Source organism: Hirundo rustica, chromosome 1 (assembly GCF_015227805.2).
Source record: "Hirundo rustica isolate bHirRus1 chromosome 1, bHirRus1.pri.v3, whole genome shotgun sequence".
In the NCBI taxonomy this organism is placed as follows: Eukaryota; Metazoa; Chordata; class Aves; order Passeriformes; family Hirundinidae; genus Hirundo; species Hirundo rustica.
This window is the reverse complement of record NC_053450.1, coordinates 71,469,729-71,486,025: the sequence shown is the minus strand read 5'-3', so window position 1 is coordinate 71,486,025 and position 16,297 is coordinate 71,469,729. Positions and strand designations below refer to the sequence as shown.

Sequence of the window (16,297 nt, the reverse complement as noted above, 5' to 3'; positions counted from 1 at the left end):
AATACTGAATGGACAACAAGTATTACATTTAATGCAGTGATAAATTTTTGAATTCTAAACCCAACTGAAATTAGTTTAGCACAGTCATAATTTTCTTACTTGTAATCCACAACCTTGTGAAATCTAATTCCAGTTGTGAGTGTAAATTAAAAGAAAAATATAATCCTTTGTTTCATCTACATGGTTTAAATGGAAGATGACTGTCAAAAATATTTGCTGCTTTTAAGAAGTGTGATTAGTTTTTGTGGCTCTTCCATAGAAGGCAATTAATTAATTCAGCATATTTTGCCTTTTGATTGGTATTGTATGATACAATACTACAAGGAACATTATGCTATTTAATGTCATGGGGTTTCATTTTCTCCTGCAATTATTTATATTTCACTGTTTCCCTTTATTCTGTGCTAGAAAGTTAAAGCAGTGCACTTCTGTATATGCAACCCAAGTCAGCTGCTGGAGACCTTTGTTTAATACCAATGCAGTAATCTGAAAGTTTTGTTAGTTACTCACTGAGATCTTATTGCTGGGCAAGGAAGGGAATTTTTCTGTTCTGCTCTGCACTGGAGTGGCCTCACCTTAAACATTGTATGCAGTTTTGGGTGCCACAATATAAAAAATACATTAAGCTATTAGAGAGCACCTGAAGGAGGGCCACAAGGACAGTGCAGGGCTTGGAGGGGAGGCCTTATGAGAAGCAGATGAGGTCACTTGGTTTTCTCAGCCGGGAGAAGAGGAAGTTGAAGGGAGACCTTGTTGCAGTCTTCAACATCCTCATGAGGTGAAATGGAGAGGCAGGTACTGATCCTCTCACTCTTGCGACCAGTGACAGGACTTGAGGAAATTGCCTGAAGTGGATCCAGGGCAGGTTTAGGTTGGATATCCTAAAGGAAAAGGTTTTTCATCCAGAGGGTGGGTGGACACTGAACAGGCTCCCCAGAGAAGTGGTCATAGCCCCAGCCTGACAGAGTTCAAGAAGTATTTGGGCAATGTTCTCAGGAACATGGTGTGTACTCTCGTGGTGTCCTGTGTAGGGTCCGAAGTTGGATCTGATGATCCTGGTGGGTCCCTTCCAGTCCTACATATTCTATGATTATTTCTTCTAATATGCCCACTTTTATTCAAGCATTAGAAAAGCCTAAAAAACTTTCTGGGAACTAAACTAAACTTTTTTTTGTCATGCTACTTCTCCTTTACATAATTGGAAATTCAGTGGTTCCAGTGGGGAAAAAAATTTCTTTGATATGCCAGTTTTTCTTCAGAACAAATAGCAGCAATGGTTTAAAAAATTAATGCTTTAAAAGAAAAACAAAGGAAAATTTTAAACAGTCCCTGAAGGCACATGACATGAAAGACTTCTACAAATAGCAAGGTATCTACTAGTGATACGTGAAAATGTTATCGTCTTAAATCTTTTGTTTTTCTAACTACCATTGGGCTTCAGTGTACGGCATTTAGCTGTTATTTGAAAAATCTTTACCTTGTATGAGTTTTGTGTGTGAGTTAATAATAATTTTGTTTTTCAGCCTTTTACTGTGCAGTGATTTAGTGATGTTTAGATTACTTTAGCTTGAAGATGAGGAATGAAAAATTAAAGGAGAAAAATAAATGCGTGCTTAGTCAAATTGCACCTTTTACTAGAATGAAGATATTTTTTGTCTTTATACAGCTGGACTTTAACAAATTCAGTTAAGTGGTGCCCCACAGAGTCAATCTAATGCTACCAACAATTTATATGTTTATCAATGATACTGGAAAAATTATAATTGCTGCTAGGATCAAGTTTGTTTCTTTGTTTGTTTTAATTTGGATCAGCATAGATTTATTCAGACACTAATCAAATAATGCTGATGTCATGGTTTAATTTAAGGCCCATTCACACAGCCACTTGCTGGTGTGAGAGATAATATTAGAAGTGATAAAACTCATGGGTTGAGATAAAGGCAGTATAATACATTAAAAAAGAGCCACACAAACAAGCAAAGCAAACCATGGAATTCATTCACCCTTTTCTGTGGGCAGGAAGGAGTTCAGCCATTCCCTGGAGAGCAGTGCCCCATCATGCCTAACATTGACTTAGGAATGCAAACGTCATCACTCCAAACAGTCCTCCCATTCCTCATTCTTCGCCCATGTTACGTGCTGAGCATGTTGCTATATACTATGGAATGTCCCTTTGGTCAGTCAGGGTCAGCTGTTCCACTGTGACCCCTCCTAGCACCGTGTGCATTCCCCCATTCTCTTCACTGGTGGAGTAGGGGAGGAGCAGAAGACATCTTGGCTTCAAGTGCTGCTCAGGCAGAGCTAAAACATCCCTGTGTTACCAAGAAAGTTTCCAGCACAAATACAGAACAGACCCTCATAACCAACTACTGTGAAGAACATTAATTCCATCCAGCACAAAACCAGCACAGATGGCACATCTGTCAGGCACACCTGCAGAGATAAGTCAAAACCAGCATCAAGTCCAGTGGAACAGCAACTTTTGCAGTGACAGTGTCATGCACCTTCACCCTCTTACAATTTTTCTTCTTTTGCTTGAGAAGAAAAAAAGCAGAAAGACACAGGTTTTGTTTGTAAACTACCTTCCAATTCCAAAGTTTATTTTGCTAGATTTCTACAGGCTGGTTGCACCAAGAACTAAAATAAGCCTAAGAATTCATTGCCAGCTCAGGATTTTTCTTGGCCTCCCAAATTTGGCATATTTTTAATGTAGAGCTCTACAGTTTCAGAGTTGTGACTTCTTTTTCCTTTTGTGAATTTAGCTAAACAGTACTTTCTCAGCAAAACATCAGTAATCTAAAAATTGCTGGAAAATCCAATCTAAAATCTAAACCAAGTGTATAAATTGCAGTAACAATCTACTTTACCCCAGAAGGTTAGATATATGAACAAATTCTACTTTAGGTTTTGTATCTGGTCTCTACTGTGATGTAGATTCTGTAGCAATATGTAGCATTCTTGAACCAATTTCTGAGCTTCAGAACGCACAAAAGCAACTACTACTTATGTTTATTGATTAGTTTTTAGTGGTTCCAAACTGTGGAAATCACTCAGTGGGAGACATTGTCTGGTTTTGCAGATTCATGTTTGACCTCTTTCTGTTCATTACTAAGTATTTAACCTTTTTATTCATATGTGTCACAAGTGTTAACAGTGTACTCCAGAAGTTGAAGCCCTTAGTGAGATTTAATATTTCATGATTTATTTTTCTTTTCACAGGGATAACACTCTACAGCCATCCATATGGAGGAGCATTGTTGGATGAGGACAAAATGTGAGCGAACTCTTAAAATGTTTCACGGCAGCAATCAGCAGACAATTGAAACTATAAATTAATAAAAATATATGTTTACTGGAATAAATGTTGTGAATTGATAGACACAATTCAGTTCTACTGAGTGAGGCATTTTTTAGTGTGGTCTGTCGGTCAAGTCCACTGTGTATACCAAAAATGGTTGCAGTATTTTGTAAAGAAAGATACTGAATTCATGCTGTTTGTGTCTTCACAGTTTTAAAGAGGGTAACTGTTTCAAATGATTTTTAAGAGTTTACATTTTAATTTTTTGTAAGGGGGAAATATTTGCATAAGCTTCTCTTTACAATTCAGAAAACGTGCTGTGCTCTGTAACTCACCTATAGTTTTGTAACTTAATGCATCTTGTTCCTGTTCTTTAATCAGATGTTTACAGTGTAGAGACGTGTCCTGGCTCATTGCAGGGTGTTGGAACTAGACAATCTTTAAGGTCCCTTCCACCCCAAATTATCCTGTGAGTCTATGGTGTTTGTAATCAGGATTAAGGTCATAATGTCTAGTGTTTTGGTAAGAAGTTGGCCTTAAAAATGCTAGCATTTGAGGGGTTTTTTTCCCCATTATATTTTCCTTGCACTATTTTGCTTTTTACCCTAGAATGGAGAATGTCCGTCAGTGTGGGGTAGCACTGTGTGTCATGCTGGGCTTCTCTATCCTTACTGCATCCATTGGAACTGCCGTAGTGAAAGACAGAGTATCTGGGACAAAACGCTTGCAACACATCACAGGCCTGGGTTACAAAACTTACTGGCTTGCTAACTTCTGCTGTGATATGGTATGTATTATGTGGGGCAGCACATGCTCAGGTGTAAATTTTAGGCTAGTTTTGCATAAATGAGCAAAAGGAGATATGGTCACAAGATACACTAATAAGATTTGAATTGCACAGAGTGACAGCTCTTGGCTGGCATGCTAACAAACATTAAGTCACCATTCCTACTTTAATGCAGGGTGGGGATTGTGTTCCTTGCTTCCCAAAGTTGAATTGTGAATGATTTCCTAGCTTTAGCTATGTACACTGTTTTGCAAATAAAAGGAAGTTGGCTAATCAGCCTAGACAGAAAGAATCTTCCACACACAAAACCTTACAAATTAGTGGAGAAAACTGAAAATGCCAGTCATCTGCTTTAAAGGATAATTATGTAATGTGTTGTTGTGGATAGTAATATGAGAGATACTTATGATGGGTATCTTTTATTTGTGTCAAGCATTGGAAGAGGTAGCACAAGGAAGTGGTGGAGTCACTATCCCTAGAGGTATTTAAAAGCAATATAGATATGGCACTGAGGGACATGGTTTAGTGGTGGACTTGGCAGTGCTGGATTAATGGTTGGACCTGAGGTTCTTAAGGTCCTTTCCAACCTTGAGGTTGGATTCTATGATACTCTGGTCAGGAAAAGAAATATTTGGAGCACTCATTTTTCATTTAGGCCATTCTAATTCTGAAACATTAGATCTTCACTCACTCATGCTTGAAATCAGAATTTTCACACTTGAGCAATCTTGAGGTAGGAGCACATTTTTCCACATGTTATTTACTTGGCCAGTCAGTCTTGGTATTTCTTTTTGCTGCTGCTTCAGATAAGAAGGCTTGGTTAAAAACAATCCTTCATCATTCAGTTTCTCCTTGTGAGCAAAGTCAACTCCTCATTATTTTCTGCCAATCTCTCTAAATGTTCTCACAAATTCAACACAGTACTGCATGATCAATCATGATGTGGGAAATAACAGACACTGCTTTAAATGCTAATTGTGCTACAGATCATTTAGGGACACTGAACACATGAATATATGAACTGTCAAATTTTAAATCCCTCTACGTATTTTAAGTATTACAGGCTGTGTCCTGCATTACTGGCAGCAGAATCTTTACTAGACCTGCAGAAGTATTTGATTTATGAAATTGCTCTCATGAGAATCAAGCTGTTCTTACTGTATTTATAGGCATGAATGATATTCATTACTATGTTCAACAAATGGAAAAAGTGTAAGTGCTAAGAAAATTTAAAGAGAAATAGAGAAATTTTGTTCAGATTAAGCTTGTGTCACTAGAGGGGTAAAATTAAAGTTATTTTGTTGTACATGCACAACTTCTGCAATACACCACGATTTCAGGGTAAGATTTCCAATGGAATTTGATTTTAAAGTTATTTATTTATTTCTAGACAGAAGCCCCAGGTCTATTGAAAAATACTGTGTCTCAAATGCTTTATGTCTTCTCTACAATATTTTTAAACAGCTTCAGGAAAACTGAAACATATATCTGTGGGTGGTATGTTATGATACTTGTATATAGGAAAGAAAATGCACACTGTGAATAAGATGAGAACATTGCATCCATCTACATTTTACTCCATTGCCCTTCTTTAAAAAAAAAAAAAAAAAAAAAAAAAAAAAAAAAAAAAAAAAAAAAAAAAAAGAAAGTTTTCCCAGTAGCAAAGATGCGATGGCTTCTGGTTTAATTTGGAGCAGGTTTGCATTGTACTTCAGTATGAAAGTCTAATTTTAACAGTATGTTGTTTTCCTACACTGAATATTTAGCTAGACCTTGATTTGTTGTCTCTATTGCAGTTGTATTTCAGAATCTCAGTTCTATTAGGTTAAAACTATAAAGCTAAATATTACATAAGCAGAAATGGAGGCAGTAAATGCCCTAGTGAGCTCAGGTTCAGTGTGCAGAGCAGGCAGACACTGAAAATAGAGCTGAGCACAGAGCAGGCAGACACTGAAAATGGAGCTGAGGTTTTCATGTCCTGATGTTGCTATTTGCAAGCGGAACCCCTCTCTCTTAAATACTTGGATATGAATCTCCTGCACCAATCCCATCCTGCCACCCTTAAGTACGGTTGCTTAATTTGGTTGCTGTTATGTCAAGAGACCAAACAGAGAAACTGCATTCCCTGTTGCCTAATGGCTGTAATACTTTTATATATTGTGTCCATTCTCAATAAAAGATGTAATTTGCTTCATCAGCACACATGGTCCTTCATTAAAATCTCTTTCAAAATTGCATCATTTTTATTCTCCCATATGAATGCAGCACCAATCAGTGAAACTGCTGTTTCTGAAACCTAGCCTCTGTATTCACAGTGTAATTTGATGTTTTGGAGCAATAGCCCCACATGGACTCATTATCTGGAAGAGTTAGCTTGTTAAATAGATGTATTGGAAAGGTCAATAGAGGTAGGATTAAGGGGGATATTCTGTAGTCAGATTTTATCTTGTCAGTTTGTTTCATGCGTAGGGGTCAGTTCCACAGCAAGTGCAATCAAATCTCCAAGCTCTACTGCCTGTTTCTTCCTAACTTATGGTATAATTGCATTGCAAGTATGGAGAAGTTAATTTGTAAAAAACTTTCTATGCAAATTAGGTAAGACCAGTAAGAGATGCTCACCTGCTCAGTGGGTTTTTTTCCCTTCTGTTTCTAGCTGTTTTACATGGTTCCAGTCACTCTGTGTGTTGGTGTTATTAGTGCCTTCCAGCTATCAGCCTTCACTTTCCGAAAGAACTTGGCAGCCACTGTTCTCCTGCTGATACTCTTTGGGTATGTGATTGGAAATGCTACTATGGAATTACAGCTTCTAAGAAACAAACATAAATCTTTAGGTGTATTTTGCACCTGCTGTTGGATGCATGGTTTTCTGTCTTTGTAACCGATTATGATTCAGGAAAATACATTGAGAAAACAGGCTGAAACGTGAGTTTGAAAATTAAATACAAAGAAATGGAGGGAGATTTACTCACATATTAAAAAAAAAAAAAAAAAAAAAAAAAAGAAAGAGTTCAAACGTCTCAGAAGATAGTCAGCCTGTATAACAGTAGTTTGCTGTTAGAAATTGCTTGTATGTTATTTTACAGAAAATGAGAGAATATTAACATAGGTCAGAATTTCAGTGCTTAGCTGTGCAGAATATCATCAAGAAGGTAAGAAACAGCATTTATTGCAGCTCTAACCATTTTCTATAATTCAACAGAACTCCAAGAGTTTATATTTCCAATGAGAAGTCTGTTCAGTGTGAAGTACTGGGCTGGTTGGAGATTTGTCTCCCAATAGTACTGTGAGAAAGGAAAGTGCTACCATGCCACTCTCTTGCTTAATTTCACATGAAAAAAACAGCAGCAACAAAAACAACAACAAAAAACACACCCCCAAACAAACAAACAAATAAAAAACCAATCAAGCAACCAATGAAAAAAAGCAACCAAAAAACCAATTCTGTTATAGAAGGTTGAAATAACTGGTTAAACAGAGGATTGGTATCTCTATAAAAGTAAGCCTGTTCTGCCCTGGGATAAATCAAAATAATTATTTGATATCAAATCAAATTCTTAGTATTGTGTCAGTAGAGGGGTAAAATGAAAATTGTTTTGTTGTACATGCACAACTTATGTAACACGCCATGATTTCAGGGTAAGATTTCCAATAGAGTTTGATTTTAAAGATATTTATTTCTAGAATTTATTTCTAGACAGAAGCCCCAGGTCTGTTGAAATATGCTGGGGCTTCTAACTCTTCCTTTGTGCTGCTTAAGGTGATGTTAGAAATGCTGAATTGTTAAAGGAAAAGGCTTCTGAGAAGTTTATTACTTATTTTAAGCAACTAATTGTTGCTATCTTTGTAGGGGACAGTGCATATCTTACGCGACAGATGTTTAGATAATGAAATATAGCTGCTTCATGAGAGAATGGTAGGGAAGGGAAGAAAAAAGAATCTTCTACAAGATCAGGAAATGTTCTATTCTGGGAAGAGTTTCAGATAAACTTCTCAAAAAATCCCCCTCCCCAGTTTTCTCTACTTTTCCTTGAAACTGTTTTCAAGGTTTTGTGCCTCCAGCAAATTATTTTCTGGAAACTGTTCAGGTATCCTCAAAGCTGGATCTCTTCTTGGAAATTATAGTTTATTCAGAACCATACTTCATAATTGTCCTTCATCAAATGCCTTTTGCAAGCCAAATCAAGCCAAGTCCTGTCTTGTAAAACCTTCAAAATTCCTTGCATAATTCTATTTATAATTTTTTCTTATAATTCCAGTTCCAGCTCATCTTTCCTGGATGTGACTAGACAAATTATTATGAAATATTCTAGAGGTCATGATGCTAGGATGTTGTAAATAACTGGTATAAAACATCCAAAGTCCATTATTTCCTCTTTTCTGTAGCTTTCTTTTGTACCACCCTCACTTCCTTTCTTCGCTGCTTCCATCAAGTGATTCCTTCAAGTCTAAGGCACAAATTCTAACCAGTCTTAGTGCAAAGATCTCACACTATGAAATCTCACAACTTTTTTTTTTTTTTTTTTATTAGCTTTACCAACTTCGAATCCTTCTTGTGATCCAGTTGCTGTCATATTAGAGAGGCATAGGCTTCTATAGAAATCAGCCAAGCAGCAATTAAAGCACACAGCACAGACCTGTATGTCTGTGGAAGTCATGATAGGTTTTTCTGGTGGCCTGTGGGCTTTGGCCCTGCCCAAAGTGTACTAAAAAGTGCCAGTTATGGTGGCATTGTTTTAACCAAAATGTTGAGTTAAGCTTTGAGTATTTCAGAAAAAAAAGTCATTGCATGAAAATAGATCTTATTTTGTTGACTGCTGACGCACTTTAATCAGCTCAATATAATCCCTCCCTCCCTGTACTGTTCCATTTTGGCTGACATAACAGATGTTGCAGTGATTTTTAACAAGAAAATCTGTGTATTCGATGTGTATTAACATATATTTAAGATCCAGTAGCTCAAGGATAGACTTGAGTTGCCATTCTTCCTAATCTATCTTTTACTCAGCCTAACTACACTGTAAATGTGATGAAGCCTATTGTGACCATTTTATTCTTCCCCAGGACTGTGAATATAATCCTCATTCATCTGCATGCCATCATCATCTGCATCTTTTTCCTTTAAAAATGTTTTTTTTTTCTCTTCAGGTTACACTTGTGCAGATTTTCTGATCTAGAACAAAGATAAAAATAGCCCAGTTATATAAAAAAGTTACAGAGAAGAGGGCGTGTTTCAAAGAGTTTCTTAGTGCACTTCTTTAAAAGTGACTTCCTTTAAAAATGTAACTAAACTACATCTTTTTCTCTTTTAGATGATTGCAGAGGTGTTTTCTAGTCCAAATGGTTAAGCAGTTTTGTCCAAAATGTTCTGTCTTTTATATTAGAAAATACTAAGTTGCAACTGCTGCTGAAGGAAGAGAAAGAGGATAGAAATGTAGGTGTGGCTGGCCACAACTTTAAAGGCTGCATTTGAACATCATGTAGCTTTAGCGATCTGAAAGTCTTACTCATTTCTCAGCAGCTATAAGCAAACAAATCAAATTTTGCTTTCATTTACAGCAGAGCAACAGCACTGTAAATCATGTCTCTTTCCTGAGCTATTTCCAAGGATGGACTTATATTTACGATAGTTATTCTGAGAACAGTGATTTTTGTATGTGCATGAAGGGAAGAAAAGATTGTATGACTAAGACTGGCAAAATGGTGCTGAAAAGTATAGTGGGGTCTTTTATACTTACAATTTCATTTAAGACCCCAAATTTAAGTCATTTAACCTTTACCTTCCTGTAAACTGAAGATAACATTATTATAACTTTCCAGCAGGGTTTGCAAGTTTGTTTTTTAAGGTAAAGAATTTTGGCATTCTCCAATTCAAAAGATTCGTCTATAAAGTTCAGAATACTGAATTCAAAAATGACTTTTATGACTTAGTTTAGTAACCTAAACTACACTTTAAGGCAATGAATAAGTGAATTCACAGATTTTTGACTAGTTGCTCTTGCATTGAGCTCACTATTAAACCAGATATACATATTAATATTATATAGGAAGTGTTTATATATACACTGCATATATGCTTATTGTTGTGCAATAATGTGTGCTGATACCTATGTTCCTGCAGTTTATATACTGCTTGTTTGGTAGATATATCTTGCACTATGTTGAATAGAAAATAAATTTTCATTATATGGCATGCATGCTCTGATTGCCTGGGCCTTGTTTTAATCTCTATAAACATCTCTTTATAAATAAAAACATGTGTGTGCTCCATTCTGGATAGGCATCATTTGACTGGTAATAATGGAGGTGCCTTCCTCCCCCCTTTAAAGATTCCCATTGAAGATGATGTAGCCATGGACATGCTCTTTTATCCTCATAGTGTTATGCACTCATTTTTTGGTAGCTATTACTCTACTAGCAACCTGGTTAAGGTAATAACATGATCTGTAGGATTTTTTAATTCTCGCATATCACAGGCATAAATATTAGTTCCAGGTCAAAAATTGTTTTTTACTTCTTTTTCCTCTCTTTCGTTGCTCACTACCTCCTTATTTTTTTTTTTCTTTCTATGAAAGCCTCTCAGAAAAGATAACTGTTCAGCATCCATGATTTAAGTTTCAAATATTTGATTTTATTTCTATATCTGTGTGTTGCGTCGTGTAGCAACAGTGGGCCATTGTCCAGGGAGGTTATAACCACTGGCAGGGAAACAGACGAGACAAGTCTTTGTTGTAAGCACGAGAATCCATTTATTCCCCCCTATCCCGGGCCGGGGAAGGGGTGAGAGCAAAGAGGGGTGAAGATGAAGAGGGTGAGCAGGGGCAAGGTTGTGAGTTTTATCAGGTATTTTAGGGGAGGAGTCTTTGGGTTTAGGTCAAAGGGGGGGAGATCAGATTTCAGCCTCCTCAAAACAGGACTCCACATCTGTGTAAGAGGCTTGCTAAGGTGCGTGAGTTTGCAATCATTCAGAAATCAGGATTGTGAACTGTCTGGAACAAAGTAAATATCTGCAGCTGATATGTGCAAAAATGGATCATATCTGTACATAACATGGCAGTAAATATATGTACATCTATGGAAGTATAAGCCAATTTTTAAAGAATATATATCCCAAATTTGTCCCTTTTTAAAATCACTTGGTCTGAAGAGTTGTTTGCCTGTCTTAAAAATAAGGAGCAATAATTGTGGGGTTTTTTTGACTTTTTTTGAAATGGTGAGGGAAAACCATAAGTTATTTGTGACACTTTTGTTTCTTTAAACTTTCAGATATGCAACTTTACCTTGGATGTATCTTGCCTCCAGATTCTTCTCAAGTTCAGATGTAGCTTTTATATCTTACATCTCCTTAAATTTTGTGTTTGGCCTGTGTACCATGCTGGTGACTCTCTTACCCCGCTTGTTAGCTATAATTTCCAAAGTGCAGGTCAGTATAAAATCTTCGGTTTACCTTTTTCATAACTGAGATTTATGCACACACATACATGCATATATTTGAGAATGTTCATATGTGTGTTTATATATTTATACAGATAAGATTATTTTCCAGAAGAAAAACATATGATTTTTAAATATTCATTATTTTTCTGTCCTAGAATATTGTGTATTGACTGTTACCATCTTGAATTTTAACTTGTCTATAACCCAAAAAAGCATGCTGTAAGAATGAAAAAAAACAGTGTTAATTGAAACTTTGACATTTTCTGGACCATTAAGTTGTAATTGGCACATAATGGGAGCTGTTCTGGTCCATTAAATAGATTATATGCATTGTAAAATGTGTTTGAATAATATTGACATAAGAGATAAGATGCATATTCCTAGGATCACTAATGCACTGTATGAATAGTAATTTATACAGTGCATTCTCACTCCATGTATGTGATTTTAATTAGTCATAACGGTATTTAAACAACTTGATGGAAAGGAGGTCCAGAATGAGCATGACTCTCTATTCATGTACAGGTCAAAAATTTGATGTTTGAAGTCAAATCTGGATTATGTGTCATGCAAGTGTGTAAGCCAATTCAGTATTCACTTGGGTTTAAGTTGATGGTTTAGATTCAATAGTATTCAAATATTAAAATGTTAAGGAAGTAGAAGAATCATGGCTACATGTGTTTTGGTACCCTCTGTGAACTTCAACTAAGATTAGAATGCCATGGGTGTAGAAAGTCTAAAATGCAATAAGATATAAACCCTGTCCCCAAAATAGTTCACAATGTACACTTTAGAATTCAGTTTACCATGAGTGCAATTCGAATGCAGTATCCAATTTGCAAGTGTGCTCATTAGGCTGTTGGAGAAAACTAATTTTTTCCCCTTTTTTCTTTATTCTCCTCCATCCTTGCCATGTCTTAATACAGAGTTTTCAGAACATCTACAATATCCTCAAATGGATATTCATCATATTTCCACAATTCTGCCTAGGCCAGGGTTTAATAGAGCTTTCGTACAATCAGATCAAGTTTGACCTGACCAGGAACTTTGGAATAGATTCTTACGTGAGCCCCTTTGAGATGGATTTCCTGGGCTGGATTTTTGTGGAGATGTCCCTTCAGGGAACACTACTACTTCTTTTACGTCTTTTCCTTCATTGGGATCTCCTCTGGAAACCAAGGTGTGTTATCATTTGTATTCTGCCGCAGTGGGCACTGAACTAATTTTTGGAGAAAGAAAATGGTGTGTTTCTTTGAACAACTGAAGAGAAATCCTCCTAATAAGATGGTGTACCTGAATTAATGCAAACTACAGAAAAAATACAAGTAGTTGTTTTTCCCTTGAATTCTGATGAGAATTATCACCAAGCGCTAAGGGATCTCAGCCCAGAAAATAAAAGTTATGCAGAGCGCAGAAATGACCAATTTGCCATTATTATCATCCTCTGTTGTAGAGGTCATTGCTCAGTTGACGGCATGGACAGCCCTTCAGAAGATGTTGATGTAGAAATGGAGAGACAGAGACTCTTTGGTGGAAGGACTGGTAATGATGTCCTACTTCTGTACAACCTCAGGAAGTGTTATGGAGGTTTCAGTAAGAAGAACACAGCTGTGGAAAACATAAGCTTGGGCATACCAAGGGGAGAGGTAATGGGGTCCTTTCCCCCCGGCCTTTTAAAAAGCAACACTTTATTTGAGCAATTGTGGAGACATACTCAGTGTGTCTACAGTGAAAGGTCTGTAGATAGCAGCAGAAAATTTTCAGTTGTAGTAATTTCTGAAAATCAACAAATAGATAAAAAGCAGAAACTCTGGCAGTGCTGAAGAAGCAACGGTTCATTTATTTTTTGGTTAAATATTGATCAGAGTATTTTTTTTTTAATTATTTCTTGCTTATCTTTACCAAATTACTGTATTAGAGGCTAACATAAAAAGCAACTAAGGTAGCATAGCAGTTTAGTTTTCAAAGAGAAAACAGAATACCCAACTCAATAGCAAACTATGGATTGAATCCTGAATTTGTTACCACAGCACACTTTTAGTTCCCATGATGAAATCATCACAGAACATTTGAATATAGCATATGCAAATAAACTATTTCAATAAAATAAAATTTAGTGCTGAACATGTTTGTGTTTGGGGTCTTTAATCATACAAATATTAATTTCCAAACTACTGAGAAAGAAAAGACTTTTTTTGGTTGCTAATATAAAATTGGAAGATCTGAGAAACTTACACATGGCAGCAAAGGTGCAGTGACATCCTGCTGCTTCCTAATCAGCTGTTGGGTAACTGAGGTAACCAGGAGGATGTTATTGTTGATTAAAGCCTATCAATCAATAAGAAAGTTCATGAAAAAGTATTTCAAAATCATAAAGGGCTATGTGTAGACTTGGTATGAACCCTATCCTAGCTTAAGCATTAAATTATTGCATCTAGGGCCTGAAATAAGAGTTCAAAATGAGTGTGTCTCTTGGATGTTTGATGTTCACTTGTACAGAGTGAAGCAGCTCATGAGAAGCTTGGAAATACTGACTCTAGGGACTGATATGCAGGGTTTGGAAGCAGGACCTAAAATCCTCCTGTGCAAATGTAGCATTTACTAATATGGATAAATAAAGAGTTTAAGTGTTGGGCAGGGTTTTAAGAGGAGGGCTAGAATTTTCTGTGGGAAAGGGAATTTGCTCATACTTTATATCCATATACAGTTTCTTACAGACATACAATAGGAAATGTGGAAAGGGGAGAAATTTGAAGGGGTAATATTTCTTATTTTTTTCAGGATAGCATATTGATTTTTTTTTTTTTTTTTTTTTTTTTTTTGTCTCTGATAGTGTTTTGGACTCCTGGGAACAAATGGAGCTGGGAAAAGCACGACATTTAAGATGTTGACTGGAGATATCATCCCATCTTCAGGACGTGCAGTTATCAGGACTCCTACTGGGTAAATAACACAGGGTTTGATCAGAATAGTGCTAATTGATAATACACATGATCAAAGACTCAGCATGTCTTCAGTCCTTTATACTGTACTCTAGGGACCTATTTTGTTCCCTTTTAAATGTATATTGCTTTGTTGCTGTTACGTCTCTGTGGAGAAGCATTTTAGCATTATTTAATTCTGTTTGACACCTCTGTTAATTGAGAATAAACTTGTCTTGTAGCAGAAAAGAAACTGTAAGAAGATTTAACACACATCCTTTTAAAACTTAAAAAAAAAAAATCTTTACATGTTAAAATACATGGACATATATCTCCCTACAAGTATTGCACTGAACTTTTTCCAGGCTTAGGCAGGTGAGCAGTGCTTTAAACAGGTAATTTTAAAATATTTTCTTAGACTTATGTATTTGAGAGTCATTAATTAATTACTTGATCAATAATTAGGATTAGACTTATTGTTAGTGAGATGTATCATTCTGATGGAGAGATAAATGAATTATGGACTTTGGGTTAGATGTAACCAATACTTTTAATTTTTCCCAGCAAAATTGGAGGCTTGAGTGGAAGCCTTAGACAACCGAATTTCAGTGTACAAAATACTCTTCACGACATTAATTATCATCTTGTATTATGGTGGTGTCAATCGAGTTTATGGGGTTTTTGTGTTTACAGGGAGAGTAAATCCCATATTCACAAGTTTTCAAAACTTAACGCTAATTCAAGAAGGCAACCTTAAGCAAGAGTTGGTCTTATACAGTAGCTAAACTTAAAGAAACAAACAATTTGAGGCTGTGAGAAGAAATTTATGTCCCTCCTGACTTTGTTCCTTGCTTCATATTTTGGAAACTGCTGTTGAGCAGATCATGGTGCATTGTGTTGCTGTACTACTGAAAATCACTAAGAGGCAAGTTTGCTGGCTCTTCCAGAGGTGAGATGGTTACCCGACAGGTCTGGAGAACCATTCCTCAGCAGCTAAGGATGACTAAAATTACTAATTGCAGGGAATTTTAGGTGGATTGATTTGCATTTATGACTCAGATAAATGAAGGTATGGGTATATTATGGTAAGAATATGGTAAGGCTTCTCCTTTTCTTACTCTGGTAGTGTACTCAGAAGCCTGGTGGTCCTGGCACAGAGACTACAATCAGCAGAAGAAAGCAGCTGTTGATCACAGCTGCAGAACATTTCTTGGTCAGCAGAACTAAATTTTTTTGTTTAAAATTTACATCATGAAAGAGATAAAAACATTACCTCTGATACCTGGTGAATAATGCTGCTTAGATGTAGATCCCACCTCTTTTGGGTGTGACTGGAAAGAACACCTCTTTTGTCCTCTGTCACGGTGAAAGGACCAGATACTGTAGTCTGATGGAACCCTTACAGAATCATAAAATGGTTTGGGTTGGAAGGAACCTTTAAGATCATGTAGTTCCAAGCTCCCTCCATGGGCTGGGACACTTTCCACTAATCAAAGCTACATCTAAACTTTAATACTTCCAGAGATGTGGCATCCACAGTTTCTCAGGGCAATCTGTTCCCGTGACTCACCACCCTCACAGTAAAGAATTTCTTCCTAATGTCTAATCTAACCCCACCTTGATGATGTATTCTTCATTATCAAATAATTAAATATAATAGTTTTTGAAATTACTATTATAAACTATGGAGAACCTAACTAATTCTATTCCATGCAGAAAATCCTTTATTTGTAAGTTTCCATTTCCTTAAATAACTATGCTTGAAAGTTTCTGGTTTAAAAACAAATTTAAAAACAAAGAAACCAAACACGCGGCCCCCCCCCCCCCCCCCCCCAAATCCATGTATATATTTTCCTG

At 36.4% G+C, this 16,297-nt stretch overlaps 1 protein-coding gene across 1 annotated transcript in view; it reads left to right on the top strand.

Moving 5' to 3' along the window:
* The window catches only part of ABCA13 (ATP binding cassette subfamily A member 13), a 159,638-nt gene that overhangs the window by 107,412 nt on the left and 35,929 nt on the right, over positions 1 to 16,297 (top strand). Inside the window, exons 38-44 of the mRNA XM_040054983.1 lie at positions 3,220 to 3,274; positions 3,908 to 4,085; positions 6,739 to 6,854; positions 11,349 to 11,505; positions 12,446 to 12,699; positions 12,973 to 13,165; positions 14,353 to 14,462. Of these exons, the coding sequence (XP_039910917.1) occupies positions 3,220 to 3,274; positions 3,908 to 4,085; positions 6,739 to 6,854; positions 11,349 to 11,505; positions 12,446 to 12,699; positions 12,973 to 13,165; positions 14,353 to 14,462 (1,063 nt within the window). The remainder of the gene's footprint in view (positions 1 to 3,219; positions 3,275 to 3,907; positions 4,086 to 6,738; positions 6,855 to 11,348; positions 11,506 to 12,445; positions 12,700 to 12,972; positions 13,166 to 14,352; positions 14,463 to 16,297) is intronic.